We start from the raw sequence: 27,312 nt of genomic DNA, 5'->3' as shown, positions 1-27,312 counted from the left end.
GGGATCCTCCACTACCCTTGGAAGAGCTGCCTGGGACTCTGGCTGCTTTCCGCTCTGATGCCGGGACAGCAGCTCACAGCTGTGCGACTGGACCCGGGGTTTTACCTCTCACCTCCTCCTCCATGAGACAAAGTGATACTCAAACCTCCCATTCAGGGCCACCGTGGAGAATGAATGACTCAGTGTCTAGTACACAGGGGACCCATAAGCGATAGTTACCCTGGTCTGGCTGGTGCCCTAACCTCCTGACTGAGGCTTCGGGGACATCAAGGCTGTGAAGGCGGCAGCTCTGTCTCAGTCCCCTCTGTGCCAAGTCATGAGGCAGCTGCAACTGAAGGGTTGGGAGGTGGGTGGGGGATGGGGAGGCTTTCATGGTTCAAAATGGGTGTGAAGAGATGAGAGACATGATTCTACCTTGAGATCAGAGCCTGATAGTGGATCACCTGTGGGCAACTGCCTCCCATTTGCAGAGGCCTCCAGGAGAGGGGCCTGCAGTCGGGGTGGGTACAGCTCTGGCCGCAGAGCAGAGCAGCCCCAGCCAAGCCAGCAAAACTGCCCAATCCCCTAGTCCCAAATGTTCTCAGGTAACATCGGTGCTGGAGAGAGTCACAGATCTTTTGGTTCCACGTCCTCTTTCCACAGATAAGGGAACAGGCCCAGAGAGGGGAAAGGCTGTTTGCAGTCGCACAAACCCACAGAGGAAGTGCTGGGCCTAGAAATCATGTGTCCTGACATCCAGGCTGACAGTCAGACTCCCTCCCACCTTCAACTAGGAAGCACTTGCTCATCCACTATGAGTGTCTGTCAATATTGCTTCCAGTCTTTTAAAAATGCAGATATAGGGGCACCTGGGTGGCTCAGTCACTTGAGCATCCAATTCTTGATTTCGGCTCAGGTCATGATCTCATGGTGCTTGGGTTTGAGTCCCACATCGGCCTCTGTACTGACAGCTCAGAGCCTGGAGCCTACTTGGGATTCTGTGTCTCCCTCTCTCTCTGCCCCTCCCCCATTCTCTCTCTCTCTCTCAAAAATAAACATTAAAAAAATTTTAATGTGAAAAAATAAAAATACATATGTAAAACTGAAAATTAACAACCATATAAGAACACCTTATTTTTTAAAACCAATTTCATTATCTCTTGGATACACTGTAGTTACTCAGTATTTGTTGAATGAATGAACTTTTAGCCCCACTATCCCAGCTCAGGCTCCTCCCTAGATGACATCACTAAGCCCTTGATTGGTTTTCCCTCTGCAAGTTCCTCCACCCAGTGCCCTCCCTCCCCATCCCTACTCGGGCCTACCATGTGGTCCCTACCCCAGCAGGGACCCTGGGGACCAGGAGCGCAGATGAGGCTGCCCAGAGGTTTGCTCCCATCCTGCTCTTCTTTTGGTCAAGGCCAGCTATGGGTCACCCTTTGGATTAGGCTTGGCAACAGGCTGGGACACTCAGACGCCCTCTCCCGCGGACCCAGGCTCTGGCATCTGGCTCAGCTGCTTCCTCATGCTAACCAAGCGCTCCTTTCACTCAATGGCTGGTTTTGTCTTTGCTTTCTCTCCTTTCCCCACTGTGCTAGAATATGGAAGGACCCCCGAGCCTCTGCTGGGACTCCAAGGGAATTGTTCAATTGGAAAATTTAAGGCCAATCCAATGGGGAGAATCCTTCCACAATGTATACAGATAGCAAATTAGCATGTTGTACACTTTATATACCTTATAATTTTATCTGTCAAAAAAAAAAAAAAAAGGAAAAAATTAAGGCCAGAGCCTGGGGCACTGGCAGGGCCCAGCACTACTGAAGGCAAGAGCACGAGTTCTGCAAGAGGAAGGCATGGGACAGAGCCTGGAAGTTTTCCCGGTTGGAGGTGAGGGGGAGAGTTTTAGGGCAGGAGTCAGGAGGAGAGGCAGGTGTGTCTGATCCCTGAGGTCAAGGATGAAGAGAGTTTTTTCAAGAAAGAGGGTATATAATCAGCAGTGCCAATGCAGCTGAGGATGGAGGAAAGTTACCTTCACTTCCTGAGCTGGACGTGCACACACCCTCCCTGGGACCAAGCTTGAGGTCAGGCTGTGCCGGCGGAGGCCCACTGGCTGGCTCTGGTACTGAGGAAATCCCCCGGGGAAGCTGGATAGGCGAGCCTAGGAGGGTGTGGACCCACCTCCAAACCCCAGGGACACATCCCTGAGATCCTACTGAGCAGAAACAGGGTGGGACGGAAACTAAACAAATTGTGCCTTTAAAGCAACCTGAAATTTATGTCTCAGTAATGTTTGATTTTTGGCTTCTCTTTCCTGCAGCAGGATATTTAAAGAAAACAAATCTTTAAAGCTTCAACTCCAAAGCAAAGAACCCTCTGTGTGCCTACTTCTGGTCTCTGCTTTAGGAACAAACCTCTTTTACTCTTTGGTCTGAATTGTGTCCAAGGTAGAGAGAGCCTCTTGGCCAAGATGGGTGCAGCCCAAGTCTCTGCCACAGGTTCAGAGTGACCCTGGTCCAACCAGACCTTGAGACCCTCCAGAGGCTTCCACTCCTGGGCACCCTGAAGGCAGAGACCCAGAGGAAGTGACAGGTGGTGGTACCAGTTGGGAGCAGAGAGGGCCACATCCCTGCCCCAAACCCAAGTCCAGCCAGCTATCCTCCTAGGGACAGATACCTGGTGGAGAAGAGGGGGAGCTGAGGAGTCACCCAAGGAAGGTGACCCAGGCTTTGTCAGGGACTTAAAAAGAGGTGGCCCATTCCTGACTTTCGCCATTTCCAAATGGCCCAAATCCAGAGCCAGAGAAGGCTGCCCAAGGTGGGGGGGGGGGGGGGAATGGAGACAAATACTGGAGCCCAAGTATGGCCCTCTTTCTGCTCCCTTCACAGCAACCCCACACCCACTAAGTTGTGGCCTGTGCAAAGAAGGGAATGTCAGTGTCTTCCCAAAGTGCAATGGGTGACCCCACAGTGCTGAGGGAGGGAGCTCCGCACAAGCTTTAGTACCCCTTTTGCAGATGTAAGAACAGTGGCCCTGAGATGATAGCAGCTTTCCAGGGTCACACGGCCAGAAGCAGCAGGGTCTGCTTTCCATTCCAGCTCTCCTGATGCCCAGTCTATGCCCTCTCCACAGAGTCCCACTGTCCTGGCCAGGAAAAGGGCAGATAGGACAGTCTTTCCATTTCTGTCAGTGGCTGAGGAACAGATAGATTTCTGGTGAACACCAGACAGGGGATTTCCCAGCACAGATGGCCAAGGGTCCTGCCCTAGGATTAGTACCCTTGCTTGGTGACCTAATGTGTCCCCTGCTACCAGGGGACAGATGAGGTTCAGGTAAATGACCCTAGGTCATTCAACAAGCCCTGCCAAGTGTCCTGTCCACTTTAGGGCTTGTCCCCAGACCAAGGACCCTCCTTTCTGGTCACTGAGTCATGGACTTCCAGGTCAGGGTAAAAGTAGTCCCAGGGAGCCTCCAGAAAATTCTGTCTTTGCAGATAGGGAGACAGAGGCCTGAAGCTTGTCCAGGGTCCCATTCACAAAAGTAATAGCAGCACCTTCCCCACAAGTCATTTTGAGGATTAAATGAGATAATGCAAAGCACTCACCCCACAGTTAGTACTCAAATGGATACTATTTTTGTTGTCATTATAATTTTGCCCACCAGACTCTAGCTACTAGGCCACCAGGAGAAGAGTGCCTCCCAGTTTACAGTCCAGGCCTCTGACCCACCTGGCTGCTTACGGTGGTGTGATGGAAAGGCTCAGAAGCAGGAGTTCTGGAACCCAGCCTCGCCCGGCCCCTACCGAGGTGAGTGACCTGTGGGAGGCCCTGCTGAACCTCCCCCACCGGTGCCTTGGTTTTCTTCTCACTGAGATATAAGCTAGATATTCAGGAGGGGCCCTTCCAGTTTGAAAGCAGCAAAACTGCCCTGACCAGAAAGAAAGCTGTGAAAGCGTGGGCCTGGCTGGGAGGAGGAAGTCCCTTGGAGACAGACAAAGGCGCCCTGTGTAGGCCCTGCCTCTGGCCTGGCCCAGAGCTCTGTGGGTTTCCACACCCAAGCCCGGGGCCTTCCAAGAATCACAGTTAAAAGGTATTACTTGAAAGTTGCCAGACAGTTAACTTTGTGTTCCTGGAAGCTGTAGTCCAGGAACAGTTGGGGGGTTGGGGATGGTGGTGAAGCGGGGTGGGCGGGGAGAAGTGGGGAGCAAACACTGAGGTGAGGGAAGGACTGGCCGCGGGGAGAGGGGAGAGCAGGCAGGAGCTCCGAGCACAGCCCAGACACAGGGTTCAGATGATGACCACAGCATTTGACCAGTGTCCTTCAGCCTAGGACACTATGCGGCCACAAAATAGAAGCAACAATGTGTTTTCTTAACAGGAAACTCCATCATCATGTGGGAGGGCAGAGCCTTTGGGTGGTCATCCTGCTGTTCCCTTGAAGACTCTCAGGCCGCCCCTCCATTCTCCTTTGGCCCACAGACACTGACATTGGTTGCTTTTCTCTAAAACAAGACTGCAAATCTCCCCTCTGAAGCAGCACCCTTCACCTTTGCAGCCCAGCCGTTAGGGAACCCACAGCAAACCAGGCAGAGGCAGGCTGCTGTTGCCACGGTAACCAGCATCCTGAGGCCACAGGAGATCACCAAGTCCCGACTCCCGGCAACGCCTCCATCATTTGGAGGCCATCATCACTGCCATCAATCAAGCACCTCCCGGGTGCCAGTGCTGAGCCCAGCTCTTTGCACGCACTGCATGATGTATTCTCGGAAGAGCGCCATGAGGTGCAATGATGCATCTCCTTTTGCAGCAGGGGAAGCAGGCCGTCTGTCTGCAGAGCCCAGCTCTCAACCACAACAGCAGTCTGCCTTTATCCACGGTTTCACTTACTCACACACCGTCATCTGTGGTCTAGAATCAGATGAGCCTCCTTCTGAGGTGTCATCAGAAGGCCCACGCTAGCCTAACACTGTGTCTCGGTGCCGACGCCATTCTCCTCACTCCATCTCATCTGGTAGCCATCTAATCATCTCACGTCACCACCAGAAGCGTGAGTACAGTCCAGTAAGAGAATCTGAGAGAGACCACATTCACATAGCTTTTATTATAGTGTGCCATTATAATTGTTCCAGCTTCTCTTTAGTTGTTGCTGTGAATCTTACTGTGCCCATTTTATAAGTTAAACTTTACTATTGGATATATAGGGCTCAGTAGTACCCACAGTCTCAGGCATCCCCTGGGGGTCTTGGAGGATACCCCCGTGGATAAGGAGGACTACTGTAACAAACTGAAATAAAATATAACTGCTGGAGCGCCTGGGTGGCCCAGTCGGTTGAGCGTCCAACTTCCGCTCAAGTTATGATCTCATGGTTCGTGGGTTCAAGCTCCACCGTTGGGCTCTGTGCTGACAGCTCAGAGCCTGGAGCCTGCTTCGGATTCTGTGTCTCCCTCTTTCTTTGCCCCTCTCTGACTTGCACTCTGTCTCTGTCTCTGTCTCTCTCTCAAAAATAAACATTAAAAAAATTAAGGGGCGCCTGGGTGGCTTAGTTGGTTGAGTGTCCGACTTTCGCTTAGGTCATGATCTCGCGGTTTGTGGGTTTGGGCCCCGCGTCGGGCTCTGTGCTGACTGCCAGCTCAGAGCCTGGAGCCTATTTCAGAGTCTGTGTCTCCCTCTCTCTCTGACCCTCCCCTGTTCACGCTGTCTCTCTCTCTCTCCTAGAAATAAATAAAAATATTTTTAAAAAAATTAAAAAAAAATATATATATATATCACCGCCTATAGAAACACAGGGCAGGGGCGCCTGGGTGGCTCAGTCGGTTAAGCATCTGACTTCGGCTCAGGTCATGATCTCATGGTTCGTGGGTTCGAGCCCCGCATCGGGCTCTGTGCTGGCAGCTCTGTGGAGCCTGTTTCGGATTCTGTGTCTCCCTCTCTCTCTGACCCTCCCCTGTTCACGCTGTCTCTCTCTCTCTCAGAAATAAATAAAACATTTAAATAAAAAAAGAAAGAAAGAAATATAGTGCAATGGTGAAGGCTAGAAGGGATGTGACTGTGCCACTTAGAAGTGTGACCCTGGTAAAGAGTCCTGTTTCTTCAGTGCCGATTCCCTCATCTCGAAAACGTGACAACTTCAGAGGGTTGTGAGGATTAAAGAAGCACATATGAACCCCCCATCACTGGCCAGGCCCTGGCAGTGCTCAGTGAAGGTTTCGTTACCCATTACAGGGCCTGCCAAACCATCAGCCCGGCACACTCCATACACAGGAACTAAAGAGTAGGATGTGGGCACTGGGGGAGCATCACCCGGGTACCAGGCACTGTAGCCAGGTGCCCAGGAGGGTCATTCGGTGAGGGGCCTGAGCTCTGCTGACACAGTAGGATTCTGGGCCCTGATCCCTCACTGCAGGCAAACCTCCTTTGCCCCATCAGCACCTACCCCACCCTCCACCATCAGCAGGGCCCTCCTGGGTGGAGCGGGCAGGGCAGGGCAGGGCAGGGCAGGTCATCATTATCACTCCCAGCTCAGGGCTGGAGACAGAGTTAAGCCCAGCCTTCTTATCGGTCCCCCAGGCATGATGCTGAACCACACTGCCTGGCTCTGAAGCTTGGGGGCTGGAAGGTGGGGCCCTGAAATAGCTGCCCAAGTCCTTGCTCCTCTAGAATGGTCCCCGGGAGCAAGAAGGGAAGAAGCAGCCTGACAAACAGAGAGAACACCGCCTGGCTTGGATACCGTGTCATCTTAGGCAATCCCTTCTCTCTCCAGTCTCCGTCTGTGAAACGAGGGGTGGAGGGGCAACTGGAGAAGGTAACCCTTGAGTCCCTTGCAGTTCTAAAGAGTTGGGATCCTGTGACCACCTGTGAGGTAGTCATGATGATCGTCCTATTTACAGACAAGACACCTGAGGCCAAGCGGAGGGAAGAGCCTCACTCCCATAGCGTACTAGTTGGTGGCAGAGCTGAAGGACACCCAAGCCAGTGCTCTTCCATAGGCCCTGACCTTCTAGCAGGCCCCTGGAGGAAAAGTCTGGACATGACAAAAGCATGGCTGCTTCTGGGCTCTCCTTCCCAGGTCCAAAGTGCTCCATGAAGTTCCAGGTGTGGGCTGGGGACCTCAGTGGGGTCCAGACACGTGGATACCTGGCAGCCCTACGGGATGAGAGGTAACTCCTTGGCTTCTGCCCAAGGCAGGGCTTTCTGGGTGTGCGTGGAGAGCTGGCTCTATAACTGGACTTGGATAATACCCCTGCTCTTATCAGTGGGCCAAGGGCTCCAAAGGGTGTCTCTGAGAATCGAGGGCAGGTTCAGCAGAAGTGGGGAGGGGCACGGAGGCAAGGTGAGTGCAGCTCAGCTGAAGCTTTTGGTCTGGAATTAAAGAACCTCTGAGGGTGGGTCTAAGGCCTCAGGGATGGGTGTGGGCGGAGTCACAGGAAGGGGCAATCTAGGTCCACTTACCCTTTGAGGAGCGGAGAAACCTGATCAAAAGGGCTTTCCTAAAGAAATCCTGAAAACCTCAGCTTGGGAGGGACGAGAGAGACCCAGAATCTATGCCCTGGAGCCAAGGAGTCATGGCTGCCTTTGAGAACCTAAGAAAAGTTATGTTCTTGCCCAGTGGGAAAACTGAGGCCCAGGCTTTTGGGGAAATAACTCACACCTGGCTTAAGACTTGGAAGGCCCTGGGGTATCTGGGTGGTTCAGTTGGTCAAGCATCTGACTTTGGCTCAGGTCATAATCCACAGTTTGTGAGTTCGAGCCCTGCGTCTGGCTCTGGGCTAACAGCTCAGAGCCTGAAGCCTGCTTCGGATTCTGTGTCTTCCTCTCTCTCTGCCCCTCCCCATCTTATTCTTTCTCTCTCTCTCTCTCTCTTTCTCTCTCTCTCTCTCTCTCTCAAAAGTAAATAAACATTAGAAAAATTTTTTTAAAGACTTGGAAAGCCCTGCTGGAGAGAGTCTCCTATACAGCTGGGAGCAGCGACCCTGCTTAGGATTGACCCTGGTTCAACCCTAATGACCAGCCGCCAGGCTCTGAACCAGGCAGGCAGCAGAGACACAGGCCATGGGGCAGAGCAGGACCAGGCCTCCCAGACCCGGGGGCCTGGCCTTCTCAGGCCCCAGTGGAGCTGGGGCTCCAGGCAGGCACCACCTGGGTACTCAGCCAGTTCCCTGAATATCTCCCTATCCAGGCCTTGGCTCAAGATCCTGGATCCTCTTCTCTGGCCCAGGCTCAGCACCCCCTCCCCCAAGGACTCCATCTGCATCTGTCCTCACTGCCAGGCAGCCTAGGCTGAGCTGTGCCCTCTGAAACCACCAGACAGGTGACAAACACATACACTACATATACCCCTGGGGTTGGGTGTTCAAAAGGCCTCATGCCCTCTTCCCCTCACCAGGCACCCCTGGACTGCAGGCTTCCCAGACAGATGAGACTGCTTCAGCTGTACTTGTAAATGCTGGCCCTAAGACTTAGATGTGGCCACTGAAGCCATTTAGAACAAGACCAAAACTAAGCAGCCTTTTTGTATGCCAGTGAGTACTCTGCACCCCTCCCAGAACCCAAGGTTAACTCTGGGTTAAGCAGAGGTGAGAGCTGAGAATAGCCTTGAACACTGAGAGCGCTTGGGATGGGGAGTCCGTGAGACCAGTGCAAAGGACACAAGAAAGAGCTCTAGTCCTTGGGGTTGAGCAAGACTGTTTGGGGGCCCGGAGAGCCACGGCCAGAGTCATGGGTAAAGCCAGGGCTGGACACAGAAGGGCCCAAAGCCACCATGACATTCCAGGTAGGAGGAAGAAGGACGGGCAGCAGTGAGAGGCACTCAGCATATAGAGAACTGAAGTTATGTCCTGCACTGTGGGTCACCCACCTCTCCAGCCTAGGCTGACACCCCCAAAGGATGAGCTCCTGTCCCCCCACAAGCATAAGCGTGCACACACAGGCACACACACCTCCATGGGACCCTGAGGTGTTCATCTGGTCCTCTGGTGACATCCCTTCCTCCCACCTTCACTACATCCTGATCTCACCCGGAAACAAGGGCGCCAGGAAGCTGTGTGGTTAGTGCCCATCTTCACCTCCTAACGTAGCAGTTCTAATTTTCAGGGTGGCAGGAGCACATGGGGCACTTGACAAAAACATTCAGATTCCTGCCTTTTCCTCTCCCCAAGATTCTGAGTTGGTGGTCTGAGGACCCAGGTAATTCTGAGAAGATGGTCCTTGGAGAAATGCTGGGTGGTCTGTTATGTGTTTGGTGGAGAAAACAAGCATAAATATAACTGCTGCATTCATTGTGTGCCTACTGTGCACCTGATGTGTGGCCAGAACCACCTCATTTTGTCCTTTGGCACCCTTCTGGGAAAGGTGCCATCATTTCTCTTCCCAAGGTCACACACTGGCCACTAGAGAAACCACAATTTCAGGTGGTTCCCTCTCTCCCCATCCCCTTCCCATCCCCCAGGGACCTACAGACTCACAGGGTCTGGAACCCACCCCAGGGACAGGAACAGGAACAGCATGTGACTCTCCAATAGGAAGGAGTGACCAAGGTGACACCAGCTAGCAAGAAGGATGCAGAATTGTACTGTAATGGAGAATACCCTCACCCCTCCACCTCCCAGGGATGAGGCAGCAAAAGGGCCTCCAAGTCACCAGGGAGGCTCCAGTTTGGCGAGGCTGGACCTGGCTGCCTTGGCCAATTCTCAGGCGGCGGGCGCCCCCTGCAGCCAGACAGGGGAGTGGCAGGCAGAGCCCGGGACTTTCCCAGGGCTGACCTCCCTGGACCGGCTGGGATCATCTCCAGCCCTCATTGTGGTCCTTATGGTTGCCCCATTTTAAGGATGAGAGAAGTGTTAGTGTCTTGCCCAAAGTCCCAGAGCCAGCCAATATGCGACCCTGGCTCCTCCTTCCCAGAGTCTTCGTCCCAGCCCCCCAGAGCCTCCCTCACCTCCAAGCTCCCTCACCAGTAGGACAGACAGGGCCTTTGTAGGAGGCAGGCAGAGGGTATTTAATGGGCTTTGGTAGAGGGTCTCGACACTCCCACCAGGGGAGTAGGCAAGGGTGGGGCACAGACACGCCTCCACACAAGGCTCAGGAGATGAGGTTCAGATGCAGGGGCTCCTGGCATCACCGGGTGTGAAGCGGCGAGAGGTGGGCAGAGCCTCGTCTGGGGCACTCTCGCAGCAGGGGCAGCACTGGGCCTGCCTGGAGCTAAACACAGAGTGTAGGGATGGGGGCTCTCCCCAAGCCCCTGCCCCACAGTTCATGACCCTCCATTTGGGGAGCAAGGAACTGTCCAAGCCACCAGCCCCACAGGGAGAGCAAAAGGAGTGGGCTGGCCCCACAGGATGTCACTGCAGGAGCCCTGGGGGAAGGCGAGGCTGTGGATTACACACACACCCTCCCACCCCCCCACCCCCCACTTCATTCTTAGTGGGCCACTTCCACACATTTCGTATGTTGGGCTTCAGAGTAAAAGTTGCCTTTAAATAAAGGACTCCATCCTCCAAATTATGAACCACTGGGCTAGTCTCAGTCACTAGTAGCTGAGGAAACTGACACCCAGAAAGGGTAAGTGTCTGGCCCAAGGCCAACCAGCAAGTGAGTGGTGTGGCCTTTTACCTTTATGTCTCCAGGGACCCCTGGTGTATTCTGAGGACTGTGACTTTACTTCCAGCATTCCTCAGGTCTATGATGCCCCTCCCTCAAGCTCTGAGTGCTCAAGTCTCAGGGCCAGCCAAATGTGGGGTGAGGGGGTTCCCCCCAACACTTGTAATAGCCACAGAAACCCTCTCCCAACACACATAGATACACACATGCCTGCATGTACACATGTGCACACACAACACACTCTCTCTCTCCTTACCTCCTGGAGGGCTGCAGCCTCACCACTCCTTGGGGGGCCCTTCCCTGGGTTGTGGAGACTCGAAGGTGTGGGCTGGGGGCCAGACCCAGGCTCTGGGAGGGATGGGGCACTGAGCACGGAGGGGCACATGGGGACGTTCTGCACAGGCACCCAGTCAGACCCTGCCATTCTCTGCAGCCAGACAGCTTCAGCCATGTACCTGGGGAGCAACAAGACAGATGGGAGGCGTCATGGCCCTCCTGGCCCGCTGCCCCTCAGTCTGGGGAGCACACAGCCCACGGCCTGGCCCTGCAGCCAGCTGGGACCAGTCTCATTCAGGCTGTAGTGTCCCTCTACCACATTTCTTAGGGCACGAATCCACAAAGGCAATGAAGTGGAGGTTCCAGAGGCTCTCACAATGCCCTGAAGGAAACCCCGAAAGAGGACAGTGAGTACAAGGGCCTGGGAGCTGGGCTAAGGGATCAGGGGTGATGACCCGACTTAATCCCCCGCACTCCCTCAAACACACACCCCGCCCCTCTGGTCTGCCAACTCACTTGGGTCCCAGCGGTGCACAAATTGTTAAATACCAGTTGCTGGCACAGCCGTGGTCGAAGGGGTTGTATCCCTGCAGGTATCGGCACTGGAGGGAGGTGAGGGCCAGAAGAGGAACTCAGATCCATCAGGACCCGGCGGCCCACCCTCTGATGGCTCTCCCTGAACGGTCAGCTCAGCCCAGGCTCATGGCAAGACTCCGTGGAGACAGTGAACCAAGGCCTCCCCTGACCCACCTCTGAGTAGCTCTCTCCAAGCAATCCCTGGCTCTGCACCCACCTCTCCTGTCTTCTTGGGGATCCTCCCCATCACCTGTACCCCCTTTTGCAGTATCCTCTCCTCTGTTTCCTTTGGTCACACCACATCCTCCTGCTAACACCTTCTAGATATACTTTCAGATCTTCTTTTTGTGGCTAAACTGCTCCAAAGACAGTTCTATACCTCCCCCAACTTCCCTACTTTCCCACTTCTCATTTTTTCCAAACTTGTGCCTTCTCTGAATTTCACTAGCTAGAAGGCCAGTTGCATAAAGCCTAATCATATTTCCCTAACAAAATAACTTGGCCCTGGGAATCTGAACCGAAGTTCCTGAGCACCTATGCAGTGAAGGTCAAGCCCAAAGGTCAAGTCCTCCCCTGGACACTCTTAACCAAGTTCTTCCCTTCCCCTCCCTCTACCCATCAGCCTCGCCGTCCTCCTCCTCCCCAGCACAAGCAGATTCTCACTCTGACTTCTAGAGCCTTAGCTACAAAATGTCTATCATGATCAAAAGTGGCCCAGGGGCACCTCTGCCCACCACGAGCTCCCCTGTGTCCCATGTCATGAATCTCCCTGCAGGAAGATTTTGACCTTCAACACTATTCTCCATGAAAAGGCGTCTATGCAGGGCAGCTGACACCTACGGGAGAAAAAGTCAAGACGGCTCCACAATGTCCCATCATTGCCAAAAAGCAACACCAACCATCACGACGCTTTGAGTTCTGCCTACTTTAACGAGTTTAAAGCATTTAAGGGAACCTGGTATTCTATCTGCAATTTTAATTAAATGGTTAGAAGAGTTTGATTATATTTACAATTAGAACTTTAAATTTAGAGAAATAAATTGTGATTGATTAGATGTATACACAGTATACAAGAACAACTGTTCAACACTTAAAGGAATGAGAATTGTCTGATGAGCTCATTAGAACTTGCTAATAAAAGACAGCACCTCCCTCTCCCCACATGAGAGCCTCTCGGATGTAAATGGAATCCAACAGCTCGGGAGTTCCCAGACTGGCCTCTCTCACCAGCTCCAGACCCAGTTCTCCTGCCCCAATTCCATGTCTCAAATGCTCTCACGCTCCACGGGGCAAAAATCAAAGCGGGTACCTTCTTGCCCCAGCTCCTGCCATCCAGCTCCCTGCTGCCTCTGCTTTCTGCCCTTCTTCAGGGATCGGGGCATCTGGCTTTTCTCTATTTCTCTCTCTCCTTCTCTCCCAAAGCATTATCAGTTCCTTTGTGTATAGGTTCACTCATGTACTCGGAGATACTTGGGGGCCTCAACAATGTTCTAGGCACGGCACTAGGGGCTGAGGAAACACCGTCACCACCAAAGCCCGCCTTAACTTTCAGGCAGCTGGGGAATGGTCGGGGCAGCGCACAGAAGAAGAGGAGCAAGGGCCCAAGACTCCAAGCAGCAGGGAGAGGAGCGGCAGCCCTGGGAAGTAGACAGCAGGGCCCTGAGTGGCCATGGTGGGGCATTCAGCTTCCATGATACTGTGTGCCTGGAAAGAGTATGTCTTAGGACTGCCTACTGGTCCCTTGGAGAACACAGCATCAGCGTAACAGCAAGGAAGGGCTCACAGCAGGCTGAGGAAGGTGAAGAATGATACGGGTGAGCAAAGCCAGCTCGTTCAAGAAATACGGCTCTGCTGGAGGGGAGAACGTAACAGCTGGAGAGGACGCTCGTGATGTTAAGGAGTGTTTGATTTGTTCCTCAGATGAGAGAGACGTGAACACGTGTAAATGATGATGGGAAGGAATGGCAGTAAGAGCAACAACAATATATAGGGCTTCTGCTTGTACTGGACACTCTTCTCTGTGTCTTACACGTATTAACCCTTGCAGCTTCCTTTTACAGACGGGGAAACTGAAGCATCAGATGGCTAAGTAACAAATCCAAGATCTCCCTGCCGATACGAAGCTGCAGATGGAATTCAGACTGGCCCCAGAAGATGTGGTTCAGGCATGGAGGTAGGAAGGGAATGAAGTTGAAGTGTGTAAAGAATGCCTGAAACAGGGGCGCCTGGGTGGCTTAGTCGGTTAAGCGTCCGACTTTCGCTTAGGTCATGATCTCGCGGTTCGTGGGTTCGAGCCCCGCGTTGGGCTCTGAGCTGACTGCCAGCTCAGAGCCTGGAGCCTGTGTCAGTCTGTGACTCCCTCTCTCTCTGACCCTCCCCTGCTCACGCTGTCTCTCTCTCTCTCTCCTAGAAATAAATAAAACATTAAAAAAAAATTTAAAAAAAAAAAAAGAATGCCTGAAACAGGGGCTCCTGGGTGGCTCAGTCGGTTAAGCATCTGACTTCGGCTCAGGTCATGATCTCATGGTTTGTGGGTTCAAGCCCCACATCGGGCTCTGTGCTGACAGCTCAGACCCTGGAGCCTGCTTTAGACTCTGTGTCTCCCTCTCTCTCTCTGATCCTCCCCTACTCACATTCTCTCTCTCTCTCTCTCTAATAAATAAATAAGGATTAAAAATTTTAAAAATAAAAAGAATGCCTGAAACGGGTTCTGCAGGTGAGGGGACAGAGCCCTGAATGAATGAGTCACATTCATCATGGAATGCAGCGAATCACAGAGTGCAGACCCTATTGAGATTTAAGACTGGAGATTACAGATTGGGAGAGCCCTATTCTCAACAGTGGAGCAAGGGCAGGCCAAGGGCCTAATGTGGGGCTAGAAGAACCATGGGATGTGGAAAGGGGAGTGCTGCCCAAGGGAGGCTGAAATGATGGGCTGAAGCTGGAGAGAGAAGACATGAAGACCACCGAAGGTACTGTGTAAGGGCTACCGGGGAATGAGCAAGAGGAGTCACTGGTGGGCGGGAGTGGTTGAGTAGCGACTGTAAGGACAGGAGGTGGTGGGCAAATACGGTTCCTCTGTCCTGTCAGTTGTCTCAGCCCTCCCTCATCAATGTAGCCAACTACAATCTTCCTAAAACAACCTTCAGTTGGGGTGCCTGGCTGGCTCAGTCGGTAGAGCATATGGTTTTTGATTTCAGTGGCTCTTGATCTCAGGGTCATGAGTTCAAGCCCCACATAGGGGGTGGAGCTGATTTAAACAACAACAACAACAACAACCTTTAGCCAAGTCATTGTCCTACTAAAGGAATCTCATGGCAAGGATGTTCACTTTTATCACTCCTATTCAGCATTGCACTAGAGATCCAAGACGTCAGTATAGTAACAAAAGAAAAAGAAATAAAGCCATACATGTTGGGAAGGAAGAAATGAAACTGTCCTTATTCACAGATGACATGATTTTCTATGCATAGTCAACAAAAAGCTATTAGAATAAGTGAGTCTAGCAAAATTGCAAGATTCAAGACCAATAAACAAAAATCCACTGTATTTCCTTATAATAATAAACAAATAGAAAAGAAATTAGAAAACACATTTATGGGGAGCCTGGGTGGCTGAATCAGTTGAGCATCTGACTCTTGATTTCAGCTCAGGTCATGATCCCAGGTTTGTGGGATCGAGCCTTACATCAGGGTCTACACTGAGCATGGAGCCTGCTTAAGGCTCTCTCTCTCCCTCTCTCTCTCTCTCCCTCTGCCCTCTCCCCCTCTTTAAAAAAAAATAAAGGAAGCAAAAAGAATATAAAAAACAGGGAGGGGGACAAAATATAAGAGACTCTTAAATATAGAGAACAGAGGGCTGCTGGAGGGGGTGTGGAAGGGGGATGGGCTAAATAGGTAAGGGGCATTAAGGAATGTACTCCTGAAATCATTGTTGCACTATATGCTAACTAACTTGGATGTAAATTTAAAAATAAACAAATTAATTAATTAAAAAATATTTTAAAATTAAAAAAATAAAAAAATAAAATCACATTTATAATAACGCAAAAAACAAAATACTTAGAAAAGATCTAACACAATGTATGCAAGATCTATACTGAAAACTACAAAACACTAATAAAAGAAATTGAAGAAGTAAATGGAAAGGCGTTCAAAACCTCAATATTGTTAAAATGTCAATTTTCCAAACTGACTTACAGGTTCAATATAATCCAAATAAAAATCTCAGCAAAAGTTTTTGTGGAAATTAAGCTGATTCCAAAAGTTACGTGGAAAATCGAAGGAACTAGGATAACCAAAAAAACTCCAAAAAAGAATAAAGTTGGAGAACTCACGTTGTGTGATTTTTCAAGACATAATGTAAACCTACTAATCCAGAAAGTGTGGTATTAGCAAAAAAAATAGAGTCCAAAAATATACCCACAAATATATATTTAACTGATTTTCGACACATGTGCAAAGGTAACTCAAAGCAAGAGGATAGTCTTTTCAACAAATGGTGCTGGAAGAGCCCATATGGAAAAACAATACATCTTGACCCATACCTTGCATCATATACAAAATTTAATGCAAAATAAGTCATAGTCCTAAATATAAAATCTAAAACTATAAAACTTCCAGAAGAAAACATGAGAAAATCTTTGTGGCCTTGGGTTAGGCAAAGCTTTCTTAATTACAACACCAAAAGCACGGTGTATAAAGGGAAAAAAACAATAGTGTACTTCGTCAGAAATTAAAACTTCTGATCTTTGGAAAGCACTGTTAAATAATTGAGATGGCACACAGACTGGGAGAAAACATTTGCAAAACACATATCTGAATCCAGGGCACATAAAGAAGTTTTAGGACTAAATAATTAAAAAAAAAACATTTTGGGGGGCGCCTGGGTGGGTCAGTGGGTTGAGTGTCTGACCTCTGCTCAGGTGATGATCTCACAGTTTGTGAGTTCAAGCCCTCTGTGCTGACAGCTCAAAGCCTAGAGCCTGCTTCAGATTCTGTGTCTCCCTCTCTCTCTCTGGCCCTCTTCCACTCACACTCTGTGTCTCTGTCTGTCTCTCTCTCTCTCTGTTTCTCTCTCTCAAAATTAAACATTAAAAAAATTTTTTTAAAAACAAAAACACCACATTTTTTTAATGGGCAAAAGATTGGAACAAGTAATCAAAGATATACAGATGACAAATAAGAACATGAAAAGATGCTCAACATCACTAGTCATTAGAAAAATGCCAGTTAAAGTCACAATGAGCTACTACTTCACATTTATTAGACTGGCTAAAATTAAAAAAACCAGGGGCCCCTGGGTGGCTCAGTCAGTTAAGCATGGGACTTTAGCTCAGGTCATGATCTCACAACTTGTGGGTTCCAGCCCAGAACCTACTTCAGATTCGGTTTCCCTTGCTCTCTCTCCCTCCCCCGCTTGCACTCTCTCTCTCTCAAAAATAAATAAACATTAAAATTTTTTTTTAAAAACACAAAAAACTGACAATACCAAATGCTAGGGATAACGCAAAGCAACTGAAATTCTCACATATTGCCTGTGGAAATGCACAATGGGAATGCAGCCATTTTGGAAACAATTGGGTGACCTCATAAAGTTAAACGTACAGTTACTGTATGACCCGGTAATACCACTCCTAAGTATTTACCCAAAAAGAAATGAAAATGTATGTTCACATGCCTGTACACCAATGTTTATAGTGGCTTCATTTATAATCGCTAAAAACCGGAAACAACCTGAAAATGCTTCGATCAGCAAACGGAGAAACAAGCAGTGTTGTATCCACATGATGCAATACTGCACGGCAATAGAAAGGAAGAAACTACTGATCTGGACAGCAACATGGATGCATCTCAAATGCAGTATCCTAAGTGGAAGAAGCCAGACTCAAAACGTTATGATTCCGTTATATGAATTTCTGGAAGAGGAAAAACTATAGAGATAGAAAGCAGAACAGCCGTTGCCAAAGGCTGTGGACAGGGAGAGAAACTAGCTACAGAAGGCCCATGAGGGAATTTGGGGGGGGGGGGGGGAGGCGGGGGGATGGAACTGTTGTAAATCTTTTTTTAAGTTATCTGTTTTTGTTTTTAATTTTTTAAAATGTTTTATTTATTTCTGAGAGAGAGAGACAGCGTGANGGGGGGGGGGGAAGGCGGTGTGATGGAACTGTTGTAAATCTTTTTTTAAGTTATCTGTTTTTGTTTTTAATTTTTTAAAATGTTTTATTTATTTCTGAGAGAGAGAGACAGCGTGAGCAGGGGAGGGTCAGAGAGAGAGGGAGACACAGAATCTGAAACAGGCTCCAGGCTCCGAACTGTCAGCACAGAGCCCATGCGGGGCTCCAACCCACAAACCGTGAGATCATGACCGGAGCCGAAGTCGGATGCTTAACCGACTGAGCCACCCAGGAGCCCCTGAACTGTCGTAAATCTTGATTATGGTGGTGGTGGTGGTGGTGGTTACAGGACAGGACTGTATGTTTGTCAAAACTCATATATCTGTGCACCAAAGCAAGGTGAATTTTAATGTAAAAACAACAATTAAAAACAAACAAACAAACCTATCGTAGCTGCCAGGTCTCCACTGGACCAAGACTAAATTCGCCACCTGACTTTCTGCGCCTCTGCATTCCGGCCAATCCCGAGCAGTCCACTTGATTTCCCATGCCGCCTTCTGCTCCAGTTACCACCCCCCCCCCTTTCCTCACCATCCTAACCACATTCACCAAACTTGCAGGCTTCCTGGCCTTTCTGCGGGCTGCGCCCTCACCTGAACCGCTCTCTGCGCTTTCTGACGGTCCAAACCACTAAGCGGCACGCCCTAGACCACACAGCGGTCCTCCCTGAACTCAAGTTCCTCTCTGAGTCTGTGCTTCTCAACGCAGGGGAGGCCCTTTCTCGTAGCGTTCAGCGGTGTTTGGCGAGTGTTAACCCTGATTTCAGTTCCCCTGTCACCACAAGCGCAGGGGGTAGCCTTACCTCTACGCTCAAAGCTCAAAATTAAGCACACATGGCCTATCACTCAGCAGGCCCCCGACGCAGTGCACGCAGGAAGGAGAGTGACCACCGAGCTCCAGGAGCAGGCGGGACAGGCGTCTAGGTCTAGAAGGGTAATGAGGCGCCTTCGAGGCGGGTCAGGCCGTCAGGCACCAGCGCGGTGCACAAAGCGGAAAGGGCAGAGGTCCCTGGGGGCGCAAGGAGACTACCCACAGCCCGGTATCCCGGCGCCCCGCTCAGCCTCGCGTACCTTGCCCTCGTAGGAGCGCTCGGCCGCGCTCACCGACACGGCCTGGATCAGCAGCAGCAGGAAGAGTGGCACCAGGAAGCCGGCGGCGGGTACAGCTACCAAGATGCTGCGCACCAGCTAAGGAGCAGGGCCGCCGGACCCTCCTCCCTGGCCCCGCCCCTCGCCCGACTCCGCCCCAAGAGCCCCGCCCCCAACCAGGACCTCCCATCCGCTACCGGCGCTCAGTCCGGGGTACACCTCGCCCGCTCTGCTCTCCAGGCTCCGTGCCACCTTTAGCACTCCTCGTTATGACCCTATTAGATTCTCAGCTCTTCCTTGTCCCTTCTAGCCTCGCCCGTCTCCCTGGCCCTGACCACCCCCGTTTAGTTCCTGGGGGTTCTCCCTCCCTCCCCCCCCCAGCCACCATTAGCCGGGAGTGGGGGAGAGCGTGATCCGCGTGCTCCCGCCCTCCCTCCGGGGTAATCCCTCCCCTCACCCCCACCCGCTCTCCCCAGTGCTCCCTACGTTGGCCCCACGGCGGATACGCAATGGCCTTGTCCGTGGAGAAGGGCAGGTGGGTTGTGCGCACCAGGAAGATCAGGCAGGTCACCAGCATGGCACCCGAGTACAGGCATAAGGACAGGACAAGCAGCATGAAGAAGCGGAAGTTGCGATGACCGATGCAGTTATTGACCCATTTGCAATGGTGGTCAAAGTCCTGAGCAAGAGGGAGGGGAGCAGGCCTGGAGGACCCCTAATCAGAGGCTTCATCCCTTTTCCCAAAGGCCACCTACTCTTGGCCCCTCAACTGGCTCTCATCCCTAGGGAGAAACCCAGCCACAAAGTCCTTAACGCTGACATATCTATGGTTAGAGCACCATTAAGTATCTGTGGCTCACAAGGTCATATGTCAAGAGGCCTTCCTGGCGCTCCGTGGGACACATCCTGGTGTAACTTTGGGCAGGACACAGACTGTCTCTGGGCCTCTATTTTGTCATCCATTGAATGGGGATAATAATACCCTTGCCCAGGCAGCCTCCCGGGGTTGTAAGGACCAGATAAGAGCACGTTTGTAAACCTTTGCAGCCTGTGCATGAGACAGCCCAGCACTCAGAGCCCAGGAGACCCTCAGAGGGGACAGGCAAAGCTTCCCTGGCCAGGCCTACAGCCACTCTGAGGGCCTCGGGCACCTAGTTTCAGCAAGCCTGGTGGAAGACACGAGTGTCTTTCTCCCCGTGGCCTGACCAGGCCCAGCATAGGTGTGGATGCCTCTGTGTGTCAGCACCCGCACAGGCAAGGGCCAGCCTCCCAGGACAGGTGACATGTAGTGACTTGCATGAGTGACCAAGAGTGGTTGGGAGTTACCGCCACTCTTGGCCTTTAGTGGTCCCGGAAGTGGTTTCACGCCTGCCACAGGCTCCCTTGTAAGTGGGCCTCCCGGGCAGGGGTGGGGTGGGGGCAGGTGGGCAGTAAAAAAGGTCACTCACTTCCACACAGATGTTGCACCAGGGGCAGTGGTAAGTCCGGGGCGGGCGGTGGAAGCAGCACTTTGGGCACCATTGCAGACGGAAGGCCCTCTGGTTCACCCACACCACGTGCACCATCATGGGGCCCTGTTCGTTGGAGCCTGGCAAGGGAAGAGGATTGGGCAGCAGCAGGAGGGCCTTCCATCCATTGGCTGCTCCGGGCATAGGGAGGCAGCTCCCTATCACTGCTGGGTTCCAGGAAGTGCGGGGAAGAGGTGGGCAGGGGCATCCCTAATCTCCACTGGGCCATCTGCCCAAGCACAGAGAGACTGGCATTCAAAGGGAAGGTAGGTTTCCAGCCAGAAGAGTTCGGTGAGGACTCAGCCCTTTGAAACTGTGACTGATACTTTAAGGAGTTTGTGCAGTGGGAAGGTGGAAGGGAGAACTGAGTGGTTTCAAAGGGCTGGCTTCTCTCCCCACCCAAGGCAACTGGAAAACCTCCAGAAATCTGGTTTTTCACATCTCCATGGCTTAGACGATTAAGTGCCAGAGGCAGGGCCTAGGAAACGGAGGATGTGCCATGAAAGGGTCCTGAAGCCTGAAAAGGGGAGATGGAAAGAACCCTTCAGGAGGGGTTACACCCTTCTCCCAGGGACCAGTGCCTCACCTTGATGCAAGATGCCGGGGTCTGAGAAATTGAGTGAGACGAGACTGAAGAAAGTGAGGATACAAAGGAGGCCTGTGACGAGGGGAAAAGCCCACTCCCCATTCTGGGCCAGCCACCTGCAACTGAGATCAGAGCAGGGCTCAGCCCTGATTTGGGGTGGGGGATGGTGAAGTTCTTCCTGAACCCACTCCACTTGATCAGAACCCACATACCTTGAAGCCTGCTCTAAATATCCAGGCTAGTGACAGATCTATAGAGACTCCACCAAATGTCACCCAGTGTTATGGGCCACCTGCTACTCCCAAAGGCACTAAGCACTATATACCTGTGCCTTTGCACATTCGATGCCCTCTGCCTAGAGTATCCTCCCTTCTCTCACCCCTCTTCTGCACTTCCCCTGCCTCTGCACTGTCATCTGTTTTCCTTTCCATCTCTGTAGGAAACCTGTGGCTTGTGTGGGAGGGAGACTCACGGGAATCCAAAGAAGAGGCCACTGAAAACTACCAGAAGCATTACATTGAAGGCAGCAAACAGGCTTGGGAGGATCCAGGGAAGTGGGGTCTGAGGCAGGGGATGGGGCTCCTTCATGAGGGGCACGGAGTCTTTCAAGAGCGGCATGGCTGGACCTCCCGCGCCCCCAGGGGCGATCAGAGTCACCAGGCTCCCTCGCCCCAGCTGGCTCCAGGAGCCCCATGGCCACAGCAGCCTCGGAATCCACAGCCCAGGGTGGAAGGAAAGAAGTTCCAATGTGACATCACAGAGGTTGAGGAGAATGGAGGCTAGGGGTTCTTCAGCAGAACTGTCTGCAGCCAGTAACCGGAACTTCCAGCTGCAGCCCCCACCCTACACTTGTGCCAGGGACTGAGAGGTCCTGCCCTACGAGGTTGGCTTTGAGACTACGTGAGATTAGATAGACACGTGGGGGGAAGGTGGGCGATTCTAGTCATCTTTTCAGGCTCAGTGCTAATCGAAGCCAACAGTGCTCGTTGTTCACCCTACCTCCATTTTTTTTCTCCTCTTCATTATTATAAAATTCCACTTTGGGGAGTTGAGGGGCAGCTAGATAATTTTCCAGAGCTCTCATTTCCAAGGCTGGCTTCACAACACAATTCTGGTCCACGAGACAAAGGGGATGCCTGCTGAGGATTCCCAGAAAAGATTTGCCTTGTTTTCTTCTGGTCTTGAACCTAGATGTGCTGGCTGACGGGACCACCTTGGAACCATTAGGCAGTATGTCAACGTGCTACAAAGAATGACACTGTTGAGTCACTGCCCTAGACTTAAACTGCCTCTCTCTGAGCTGCTTATTATATGAGAAGGTAGCTGGGTTTTCTGCTGTTACACGCGGCTGACATTGGTCATTTGTTTTGGCTATTAGGCGTCTGAACCCCTCTGTGTTTGGAGGATTCCCTGCACCATACCTCTTCATGAAGGGCAAGGACTGTCCCCCATACCAGATGGAGCTGAAACTGCCAGATATTCACATTCAAAGCCTATCCTGCAGCTAGCACATAGCCCTGTGACCCAGACGCCACCAATTAGCCTCAGAACTGCTACTACCAACCGGATGGGAGTCTTCTGAGATATAGTAGCTGCACACATTTTCAGAGCTCCCGCGTGTAGAAGTGTGATGGCCATTTGAATGTCGCTTTAATTTCAACAGTGATTGTATTATTCTTCAACATGGATAAAATATGTAATTCCAAGAGTCTGACTTTGTTTTTTTCTTAATGTTTATTTATTTTGATAGAAACAGAGAGCACGCACTAGTGTGCTACATAGAGAGGGTGAGGGTGGGGCAGAGAGAGAGAGAGAGAGAGAGAATCCCAAGCAGGCTGCACGCTCAACATGGAGCCTGATGGGGCTTGATCTCACAACCCTGAGATCATGACCTGAGCCAAAATCAAGAGTCGGATGCTTAACCGATTGAGCCGCCCAGGTACCTCTTGATGTTGCTATTTTCTGAAGCAGGGGCCCAAAGTCAGAAGAATAAAATTGACTTTGTGTCTTTTTGACTGGTAGGTGACACCAAAGGCTTGCTCTGCCCCCTCATAACCTGTGACATGGCACTGCCATGCATATAAGGTTAATACAGAGATATAATTAACACGCTCCATATTTTCTTACATGCTCAACAATATAGTAAGAGCTCCCCTATTTATTGGGCCCACATTGTGGGGTAAGCTGATAAATAAAAAAGAGGATTGAATCTAATACCTGTATAGGTAAAAGGTTATTATCAATATGAATAAATATTTCAGTAATTTGGATACTCTTCCAGAGTGGGTGAAAGTACATTTGAATTCATGAAGTATAAAGGCCCAGACACTTTTCCTCAGTGCACAACAATTCTGAAGGGCCATTCAGCCTCTGTGTGACTGACCTTGGCTAAGGATATTGTTGGGCCCTTACCACAGATTGACTTCTCCTCAGCTCAGTCCTGTTTCCTTTCCTTTGCTTTTACATGCATTGATTCCCAAAACTTCCCAAATAAACATCTTGCATGCTAATCTCTAAAGTCAATTCGCAAATTTTTTGTTTTTTCTATTTATTGAATTTAGCAATAAATTCAATAAATTTTTATGTTTGTGGTTTTAGAATCCAGGGGGTTTTCTACATTCTTTTTTTTTTTAGTTTGTTTATTTATTTATTTTGAGAGAAAGAGTGTGAGCAGGGGAGGGACAGAGAAAGAGGGAGAGAGAGAATCCCAAGCAGGTGCCCATCATGGAGCCTGATGCAGGGCTCAAACTCAGGAACCCAGAGATCATGACTTGAGCTGAAACCAAGAGTCGATCACTTAACTGACTGAGCCACCCAGGCGCCCCTGTGTCTTGCATTCTTAGTTGTTTTTAACTAAATCCCTAAATTTATGATGTCCTGTAGCAAACAAAAAAAAACCCACAAAAATGTTAAGTAATGAATAAGAAATGGGGTCCCACTCAAACATCACCTTTCATTAAAACTAGCATCTTCTGAGGCACCTGGGTGGCTCAGCTGGTTAAGCATCCAGCTCTTGATTTCAGCTCAGGTCATGATATCACAGTTAATGGGTTCAAGCCCTACATCGGACTCTGCACTGGCAATGCAGAGCCTGCTTGGGATTCTCTCTCTCTCTTTCCCTCTGCCCCTTCCCTTGCTTTGTCTCTCTCTCAAAATAAATAAATAAACTTTAAAAATTAGCATTTTCCTTTTCCATCTCAACTGTAATGCAAAACAATGCCAAGTGCAGGTACAATGACAATTTACTACCAAGTGACACTTAAAATCTTGCAAAAGAAGCAGAATTTTATGATATTGATTGAAGTGATATTGGAACAGCAGTTAAATCACCCAAAAAGTCATCAACCAATAAGGAACTAGTCTAAAACAGCTAAAAGTTGAGAAAGGAAAAATCAACAAGGTTGACAGCCTAGTAGGCTCTTCAAAAAAAAGAATGGCCGATAGCTTCACTAGTAAATTCTATCTGACATTAAAAAATGAACACCAATCCTCCTCAAACTCATCCAAGAAATAGAAGAGGAAAGAATACTTCCTAACTCATTCTGTGATGTCAATATTACCATGACACCAAAGCCAGCTGAAGACATTACAAAAAATCTCCCAAAGACTAATATCCTTTATGAATATGGATGCAAAAATCTTCAGCAAACTACCAGCAGACTGAATCCAGCAGCATATTAAAAGGATTATACACCATGACCAAGAGGGATTTATTCCAGGAATCCAAGATCAGTCCAACATACATAAATCAGTGTCCTACACCACATTAATAGAACGAAGGAAAAAATATGTATGGCAAAATCCAATACCGTTCCATGATTAAAACACTCCACAGCCTAGAGGCACCTGGGTGGCTCAGTCGGTTAAGCGTTGGACTTTGGCTCAGGTCATGATCTCGCAGTTCGTGGGTTCAAGCCCCGCAGAACCTGGAGCCTGTTTTGGATTCTGTGTCTCCCTCTCTCTCTGCCCCTTCCCCGCTCATGTTCTGTCTCTCTCTGTCTCAAAAATACATAAACTATAAAAAATTTTTTAAAAAACACTCCACAGCCTAGTAATAAAAAGGATATGTTTCAAATAAAGGGCGTTTATGAAAAACCCACACATAATGCTTAATAATACTTAATAATGAAAGACTGAAAGCTTTCCCTGTAATTTCAGGAACAAGACAGGATTGCTTACTTTTGCTACTTTTTTTTTTAACATTATACTGGAATTTGTAGTTAGAGGAACTGGGGAAGGAAGGAAAGAAAGAAGGAAGGAAGAGGTGCATGGGTGGCTCAGTCAGTTAAGTGTCCAACTCTTGACTTCAGCTCAGGTCATGATCTCATGGTCATGGGATTGAGCCCTGTGTGGGGCTTCATGCTGAGCAGTTGGAGCCTACTTAAGACTCTCTCTCTCTCCCTCTCCCTTTATTCCTCCCCTGCTCACACTCACTTTCTCTTTCAAAAATAAATAAGAAAGAAAGAAGGAAAGAGCATCTGCACTGCAAATCTCCAAAATCTCTATTTGCAGATGACACAATTTGTATATAGGAAACTTTATAAAGAATACACACACACACTCGCGCATGCACAATCGGAGCTAATAAATGAGTTCAGTAAAGGAGCAGCATTATTCATAATAGCCAAAAAATGGAAATAACCCAAATGCCCATTAATCTGGGCATGCCTCAAATCTGGTATGTCCACACATGGAATATTACTCAACCATAAGAAGGAGCACAGCACTAACATGTGCTGCAACATGGATGAGCTTTGAAAACACGTCCCATGAAGAAAGTCAGGCACAAAACACCACATTGTATGATTCTATTTTTTATTTTTAGAGAAAGACAGAGCATGAGTGGGGGAAAAGGGTGGGGAGAGGTGGACAGAGAGAGAGAGAGACTCTCAAACAGACTCCGCACTCAGTGCTTGACATGGGGTTGGATCCCACGGCCCTGGAATTATGATCCAAGACAAAATCAAGGGTTGAATTCTCAGCCAACTGAGACACCCAGGAGCCCCCATATGATTCTATTTAGTAAGTGTCCAGAATAGGCAAATCCATAGAGATAGGAAGTAGATTCATGGTTGCCAGGGGCTGGGAAGAAGGAAGAATTGGGAAGTAGGAGGTTTCTTTTTGGGCTGATGGAAATTGTCTCCAATTAGACTAATGGTGATAGTTGCACAGCATTATAAATACACTAAAAAACCACTGAATTAGGTAGGGGCACTTGGGTGGCTCAGTTAGTTAAGTGTCCAACTTTGGCTCAGGTTAAGATTTCGCACTCGTGAGTTTGAGCCTCCCATCTGGCTCTGTGCTGACAGCCTGGAGCCTGCTTCAGATTCTGTGTCTCCCTCTCTCTCTGCCCCTCCTCCACTCACACTCTGTCTCTCAGAAATAAATAAATGTGAAAAAAAATTTTAAACACTGATTTATATACTTTATAATGACTAAAATGGTGAAGTTTATGTTATGTAAATTTTACCTCAATAAGAATTTATTTTTATTTTTTAAAATGTTTTTTATTTATTTCTGAGAAAGAGAGAAAGAGAGAGTGAGCAGGGGAGGGTCAGAGAGAGAGAGGGAGACACAGAATCTGAAGCAGGCTCCAGGCTCTGAGCTAGTTGTCAGCACAGAGCCCGACGCGGGGCTCAAACCCACAAACCGTGAGATCATGACCTGAGCTGAAGTTGGATGCTTAACCGACTGAGCCACCCAGGCGCCCCCAAAAATGTGAATGTTTTTAATACACAACTTTTAAAATTCAAGCAATGAATTTAGTATAAAAACTATTAAAACAAAAATAATTAGACTTAAAGAGAACGGTCTTTAAATATCAAATGATTGAGGACCCCTGAGGAAAACTGATGAAATTTATGGGGTTTTTATATTGTGATTTTTCAAAAATGATCCTTACACCAGGAGAGCCAACATTGAAGTGATAGGTGTGTCCTCACATGCAATCATGCCATTTTGTGAGAATATTTACATTTTTTTTAAAAGGGAAAGAAAGAAAGAAAGAAAGAAAGAAAGAAAGAAAGAAAGAAAGAAAGGAAGGAAGGAAGGAAGGAAGGAAGGAAGGAAGGAAGGAAGGAAGGAAGGAAGGAAGGAAGGAAGAATGACTCCTTCTTCCTGGGTCTAAGATTCAGTGTTTGACAGCTAGTGGTCTAAAATTAGCAAGAGAAGAATGTGATTGGCTGGTCCAGCTCATCTTCTCTTGCCATACCTTAGCTAGGGATGGGCTGGCTTTGAGTCAAGGCATCATCACCCTGGACTAATCCGTGGGTCACACTACATGGGAGGCGGCCACCTAGGGACCCTGGGTGAGGCAGAAGTACCCCCTCAGAGTGAAAGCCCTCCCTCTCACCAACACCTTGCCATTCCTCCTCCCTCGTCCCTCAGCAGCAGCATCCGATCTAAGAATTAACCAGTCTCCCCTGAGACTCCTCCCTGCTGCTCAGCTGCATGAACACAGTGTCAGCCTTGGCTGCCTTCCCCTCCTGACTCCCTCTGGTTCTTCGTCCCCCTTCTCCTGCCTTCACCTCCCAC

The 27,312-nt window shown here is 49.7% G+C and overlaps 1 protein-coding gene and 1 long non-coding RNA gene across 5 annotated transcripts; one reads left to right on the top strand and one right to left on the bottom strand.

Moving 5' to 3' along the window:
• Positions 1 to 9,948: 9,948 nt before the first annotated feature.
• On the bottom strand, positions 9,949 to 21,490 carry ZDHHC19 (zinc finger DHHC-type palmitoyltransferase 19). 4 transcript variants are annotated; one of them, XM_039250819.1, is made up of 8 exons: positions 21,251 to 21,490; positions 20,779 to 20,900; positions 20,133 to 20,289; positions 19,191 to 19,363; positions 18,667 to 18,772; positions 11,362 to 11,447; positions 10,826 to 11,024; positions 9,949 to 10,170 (listed from the first exon to the last, which is right to left on the bottom strand). In XM_039250819.1, exons 1-8 carry the CDS (start codon positions 21,470 to 21,472, stop codon positions 10,087 to 10,089), a joined length of 1,149 nt encoding a protein of 382 aa, XP_039106750.1. In that variant the 5' UTR covers positions 21,473 to 21,490; the 3' UTR covers positions 9,949 to 10,086. The 4 variants fall into 4 exon arrangements, with proteins under 4 accessions (XP_039106750.1, XP_039106751.1, XP_039106752.1 ...); XM_039250820.1 differs by having other exon boundaries at positions 18,667 to 18,783; positions 19,235 to 19,363; XM_039250821.1 differs by having other exon boundaries at positions 20,133 to 20,272; positions 21,251 to 21,459.
• A 76-nt stretch (positions 21,491 to 21,566) lies between these two features.
• On the top strand, positions 21,567 to 22,484 carry LOC120244363. Its single transcript, XR_005531539.1, has 2 exons — positions 21,567 to 21,661; positions 22,157 to 22,484. It is a non-coding gene; the product is annotated as an uncharacterized LOC120244363 (long non-coding RNA).
• Positions 22,485 to 27,312: the final 4,828 nt, after the last annotated feature.

This window comes from Hyaena hyaena, unplaced genomic scaffold (assembly GCF_003009895.1).
Source record: "Hyaena hyaena isolate Hyena2069 unplaced genomic scaffold, ASM300989v1 scaffold_382, whole genome shotgun sequence".
NCBI lineage: Eukaryota > Metazoa > Chordata > Mammalia > Carnivora > Hyaenidae > Hyaena > Hyaena hyaena.
The sequence above is the reverse complement of the archived record's forward strand: the minus strand, read 5'-3'. Positions and strand labels throughout refer to the sequence as shown.

Bases quoted from the DNA above. Each gene is read 5' to 3' on its own strand.
- ZDHHC19 (XM_039250819.1), bottom strand. From the start codon at position 21,472: ATGGGGCTCCTGGAGCCAGCTGGGGCGAGGGAGCCTGGTGACTCTGAT. The intron at 20,901-21,250 runs GTGAGTCTCCCT...CTCTGATCTCAG, and splicing joins GGCCTCTTCTTTGGATTCCC to TTGCAGGTGGCTGGCCCAGA. The intron at 10,171-10,825 runs GTAAGGAGAGAG...CTCTGTGTTTAG, and splicing joins AGGCTGCAGCCCTCCAGGAG to CTCCAGGCAGGCCCAGTGCT.